This window comes from Oryzias melastigma, linkage group LG6, assembly GCF_002922805.2.
Source record: "Oryzias melastigma strain HK-1 linkage group LG6, ASM292280v2, whole genome shotgun sequence".
Taxonomy (NCBI): Eukaryota; Metazoa; Chordata; class Actinopteri; order Beloniformes; family Adrianichthyidae; genus Oryzias; species Oryzias melastigma.
The window spans coordinates 18179321-18185277 of record NC_050517.1 but is presented as its reverse complement, the minus strand read 5'-3'; the positions used below and the strand labels follow the sequence as shown (position 1 = coordinate 18185277).

At 36.7% G+C, this 5957-nt stretch overlaps 1 protein-coding gene across 2 annotated transcripts in view; it reads right to left on the bottom strand.

The window, feature by feature from the left end:
- Positions 1-5957, bottom strand: part of stra6 (signaling receptor and transporter of retinol STRA6) — a 23105-nt gene that overhangs the window by 2907 nt on the left and 14241 nt on the right. For both annotated transcript variants that reach the window (XM_024282751.2, XM_036212367.1), the window contains exons 11-17: positions 4976-5138; positions 4815-4890; positions 4335-4468; positions 4138-4255; positions 2314-2415; positions 2071-2234; positions 476-613 (exon numbers count right to left, since the gene is read on the bottom strand). In XM_024282751.2, coding sequence (XP_024138519.1) covers positions 476-613; positions 2071-2234; positions 2314-2415; positions 4138-4255; positions 4335-4468; positions 4815-4890; positions 4976-5138 — 895 coding nt within the window. The remainder of the gene's footprint in view (positions 1-475; positions 614-2070; positions 2235-2313; positions 2416-4137; positions 4256-4334; positions 4469-4814; positions 4891-4975; positions 5139-5957) is intronic.

Genomic DNA, 5957 nt, shown 5'->3' with positions numbered 1-5957 from the left:
GGTCACACAAACGTGTGTTAAAGGGACGGTGTGAATGTATCTTAAGAGATCACGTTTAAAATGTTCGCAGTTTTTCTAGTGGCAGATCTCAGAGCATCAAAGTCATTAGGTGACTTTTATGACTGATCAGGACCAGCAGCTGAATTGTTAATTACGCCACACAGGAATTCAATTAGTTGTAGCCATATTGAATCAGAACTGTGGGGTTCTTGTAGCTTATGTACTTGCAAACAGTTTTATAATCTGATTATGTTGCTACAGCGTACAATTGAATTAAATCAAAGACCTAAAATCACGTGTGGTGAAGATATTAGGTTATCTACTCCAAACATCAGTTTGTTACTGTAAACAGACACTGCAGCTAAAATGAATTATTTCTGGATACAGATTTTTAATTGTTTGGTTATTAAGGACTTAACATTATGTATAGTAAAGGAAGTAATGATGACGTAGACAGATTTTTCTCTACACATACCCTCTTCAGCGTCCCGAGCGCTCTGCGCAGCTTTGCTCTCCTGGCCCACAGACTCGAGCAGCACCCCACAGAAGGCCTTCATCACAGGGTGGGACTGGCTCACCTCAATCTTCAGATAATGAGCATAGCAGCGGTAGGCTGGAGGCAGACGCACACAGAGGAGGTGGGTGTTACTCTGACAGAGCAAAAGCAATAAACACATAGGACTCCACCCCACGCTGGCTTTGAGGCAATCACGCATAATGGACATGCAATCACACCTCGTTTTTTTTTTCTTTTTAGCACCACCTGCTTTTTCTGACAACAGATGTCTTAAAAACTGCAGCCATGTCAGAAATTGATGTGCAATTAGAGTCGGAATACAGATATCAGGCAAGCTGCAGAGAGCTGGCAGAACAGCAAAGTGATGCAAATAAGTGGGAACAAAAGCAGCATTTTGCTCTTGTTTCCCTTGAAGAAGAATGCGTTTACCTTTGGAAGGTGGGTTGCTAACACATATTAATATGTAAATTCTTTGTGTCTGCAGACAGAAGTTAACGTAAGATGTGCAGAAAATGAGCTACAGGAAGGAAGCACATTATTAGAGAGCATGTTTTGGTAACTCTGGCTTAAGTGTATCTATCTAAGACATGGGTCAAAGTCCAGGCCCGGGGGCCGGATCCGGCCCTCCAGATCATTTCATTTTATTGCTATTAATGGCCCAACTTTATCTTGTACTTATTTCCAACTTGTATAATTTGGAAAAAAATATTTTTATGGTGAGTAAAATATTGAAAGTTTTTTAATGTCTAAGTTGATTTATTCTGAAACAATTTTCCTGCCTTATATTATTCATAATTATGTTAATAAGTTACGGTTTTAAAAATTTTAAAATTGGCATTCTGCTAACTTTTTGGACTATTTCGACATTTACTAAGAATTTTTTACACTATTTTGGAGCTTAGCTAATATTTCAGCTACATGCTAGCTGGTTTAGCTAATTTTGGGTTTTTAAAAAGTTTTTGGGCTGTTTTGGAGTCAAGCTAATGTTAACATGGTAGCTGTTTCAGCTAATTTAGGCTATTTTTTCAGTTAGAAAATTTTGAAGTTTATCTAATTTTTTTCAACTATGCTAGCTGTTTTGGCTAACAAAATCGTAAATGTTTTTTTCTTTTTTAGGCTAATTTGGCATATAGCTAATATTTTAGCTGGCTATCAGCTGCAGCGTTTTTAGCTATTAGCTTCAGTGATTTCAGCTATTTACTTCAGCGTTTTAAACTATCAATTTCAGCATCTTCATTTATCAGGACTAGCATCTTCAGCTGCCAAATTCCACTTACAGCATTCCCACTAGCATTATTGCAGTTAATGCTATATATTTAGTTTATAATTATGTTATAAAGACATAGTTATAAAGTTTTAAAATTTAGTTTTAGAGTGCTCAATAAATGTTTATTCTGTTCGACCCACAACCTAAGGTGTGTTTTGGATTTTGGCCCCCTGTGCGATTGAGTTTGACACCCCTGATTTAAGATGTGACATTTTATTATAAATAATTTATTTTAAAGAATGCATTGACATTTTCCCATCCATGGGGTGCAGAATTCTCCCTTCACCTGGGTCAAATGCTTCCACGTTGCGGTTCAGGAGGCTGATATCCGTACGGCCCATGTGGACAATATTGAACAGGGCTGTGATGATCATCCGCCACACAGCAAGCAGGACTCCAATCAGGACATTGACAGGAAACAGCAGGTATGTCAGTAGGAACAGATTACCCCTGGAAAACAAATCAGAGTTTGACAAATGCACAGGAAATCAGAAATAAGACAGAGAAAAACGTTCTGGGTTAAACTCACCTGTTGTCTAAGTCCAGCGTGCCTGCTGTTTTCTTGATGAAACAAAACCTGGCAGTGATGTGTTGAATCAACACAGACAGGAGGATCATTAGCCAGAAGGGCCTGAAAGGAAAAGATCAACAGAAAGTCATTTCCTGCTATGATAAAATGCTGAAAAAGCAATTTGTGGCCAAACAGGAAATGATGAGAACCAGAGTCCCTTCAGAGTACATGGTCTGTCTGTCGTCTGCTGGAGGTGTCAAACTGAACCAGGGGTTTGCAACCTGCGGCTCCCAAGCCCCATGCGACTCTGGCTTTAAAAAAGGCTAACAATTTAAATAAATAATAAATTTGTGACACAGGATTTGTCATTTATTTTTTCGATTTTTTAAATACATTTGTTTGGATCACTGATATCTCACTAAGTCAAGAGATTTGAAAGCTTTACAGTTCCTCCTAAATGCTCACATGTTAGATTTTTGGTAAATTAGTTTATTCAACTCATATTTTCATGTTATTTACTGTTCAGAGGCTAAAATTCCTAAAATATTACTGCAAGTTTGTTATTGCATCTTATTGTACAGCTACTGGGCCCTCCAGATTGTATTAGTTTTTAATGTATATGTCATTAGAACACGTTTGTCTTACTTTTTTAGAGTTTTTATTGCTTTCTGTGTCATCGTAGCCAGAGGACCACAGATGAAAACTAGCCTTTTAGCTAATTCTTGCTTTTTTTTAAACCATGTCTTTGTCTTGTTTTTTCATGTGTTTTAATTTCTTAAAGTGCATTTTCCCCTTTTAAATAAAAAAAATAAAAAAATGTAAAAACAAAAATGTATCAGGATTTTGTTTGAAACAGGAAGTATTTTATTTTGAAAGGGACTTGAACGTTCCATTGTCAAAAGTAGAAATAAAAAACTGTTGTAAATATTGAAAAACTATATTTTTATGAGAAATTGATTCACAAAAGAGCATGGATTTACTTTTGCGGCTTTCGCTGGGTTTTGGTTTGTAAGAAATTGGACCGAATGACTCTTTTAGTGTTAAAAGTTGCCAATCCATGAACTAGACCGTCTGCAATCATGTGGAACCACAAGTTGTCCTTTTACTCTTTTATTAAAGAAAAATAAAAAAATGTCTTAATGCTAAAAAAGTAGTTGTAAAGTAAGAAGTGAGAAAATAATAAAGGGGGAAAAAGGTAAACTAACTCAAACTTTAACTCCTTAACAAGCAGTTGGACAGTGTGTATCACAAGTTGAACTACAACATTTTGACACATTTTTGTGCGTCCTGTCCTGAACTATAAAAATAAATCAATTATTCATCATTATTAAACAAATTTTCTATTTTTTAAAAATTAAGGAATTTTAAATGTGTTTGAAAAATATGGTAGGGTTCACTTAATTAGCTCGGATTTCATTTTGGTTTGTTAGATTTACATTTCTGGCAGAGATGCACCAACAACAGTGAAATTAGCTATTTTTGTTTATTCACTGACATTACTACTACTTTTGCTGGATTGAGATGATCAAATGTGACAGAGTGTCTTTTATTTTGAAATAACCTTCTTTCAAAAGTTAATAAAAGGCTTTTTTATTTTAATTTTTGTGTTTTATTCATGCAAAATGATAGCATAAATACAAATCAGCGTCTTATTTTTTTAAAGGAAGACTTTGCGGCTCCTACTGGCTCTTTCAGAGTTAAAGGTTGCAGACCTCTGAACCAAACCACCAACAAAGACAAATCAAATGTCATGCTTTTATAAACATTTTCATTCAAAACTTGATTTGAGTGACAGAAATGTCACATCAGAGCTGTTGGTAAAGAGCAGAAAAAGTCACTCACCACATGCTCCATAAGGTCTGAAGGAGGAACAGATTCTGTCTGTGTAAGATGGGGATGATGATGAGGAAGACCGTGATCAGAAGACAGAGGAAGAACACCATGGTCTGGATCACCATGCCTGCAGGATGGAGATCAGAGCTTTAAATGGACCAGTTATCAGGTAAAATACTCTTTTTTTTTGTTTTGTTTCTAGGTACCGATGCAGATGTGAGCAGCTGTGAAGCTGCTGTAGCCCATCCAGCAGACCAGCGCGGGTCTGGAAGCTCGGATGCTCCGCTGGCAGTTGTACACATTAAATATGTCCCCTCTGTACAGGCCCCTCAGGTTTGACCTGAACCAGGATAAACACAATCAAGAAACTGCAGCACCAAAACGCTCAATTTATAAATTACATCGCAAGCTGAGGGAATCATTTAGGAGAAATAACTGAAAAGCAATTCATTCCTCCACTTTAAAATCCCATCATTTCAATCCAGTGTCGCCTCCAACCTAATAGCACGTCGTTTCATTTCTCATCCTTAATAGCTCGTCTCACTCACGCCGACAGTTAACACAGAGTCTGCATGATTAGCGCTTTTTTATGTTCGAATAATGTTGACATTAAAGTGATGGAAAGGAGAATAAAAAAGGACAACTGTTGGAAAAGGGAGAAAAAACATTTTTGCCGTCAGACGTACCGATGCAGAACCATAGACCTCATGAGCATGGCCAGGTTTACCAGAACAGACAGAGTCATGGCTGAGATGTAACACACTGTAAGAGAATCATCGCAGCTTTAGTGACACATTTTTCATGAACTCAAACTGCATCTTCCATAGCATTGACTGGTTTCACTCACCTTCCACACACCACATATAGTAGACCACTATTCTGACGACTTCATGCCGGTCTGGAGACAAAACGATTTGAAATCCAGCTAAAACGTTTGCAATGTCTTCATCAACTCCATAGCGGGCGGTTTGAAGAGTTGGAATTACAGCCGAAATCAACAGGAGACCCACCTGGTAGAGAAAAAGATTATATTATACGACAACGTGTGACAATAAAACAATGATTGGATTTGAGACTGACTTAAGTCGCTTTTAAGTCTCTCAAGGAAACCCTTGAGTTGAGACTCGACTTCAAGGAGCTGACTTGAGGACTTGAGTACAAAGCTCATTTGTTTTTTACTGCATAGGTCTAAAAATAAAAGCCATTTTTATGAAGTTTCTGGATTTAGGAATGCAGAAATACAAATAGCTTTTTCTTTTTGTCACACAAGATGTTTAAAATTAGCTTTATAACACAATATTTATTTTAACAGTAAGTTTTACGACTAAAAACTTAAAATTACATCTAAAGATTTTAGACTTGACGTGAAATTGCAAAAAAAGGGCTTGTGATTATCTCGAGTTAAGTTCAAATAACTGTAGCCAGGGTAAATATGATGCAGTACATAAAACCTAACACATAGAGGGTATTAAAACAAATAAATACATTACATCATAACTACATAAATCAGTAAGAGAATAATATATTCTTTTATTGTGTTTTGTTAAAACTCATTTGTTTATTTTAAAGTATTTTTATTGAAATGTATATTGCTTTAAAGGTGCTTGTGTGCTGTTACCTTTCATGGAGGTTGAGTGACAGGTGTAGAGAGAAAAGGGGGCGGAGTTGAGAGAGAAAGAAAAAAGAGTCCGGTCTTGGCGCAGAAGGAAAGAAGCACAGCTACCGAAGGTGTCATTTTCGTTTTAAAAAAGAGAGATGTTTATGCTGTGGTTCATCCCCCAGATGGTCCACTGTTGGATTAGATGCTGAAGAGTTTGGTGAACAAAAGT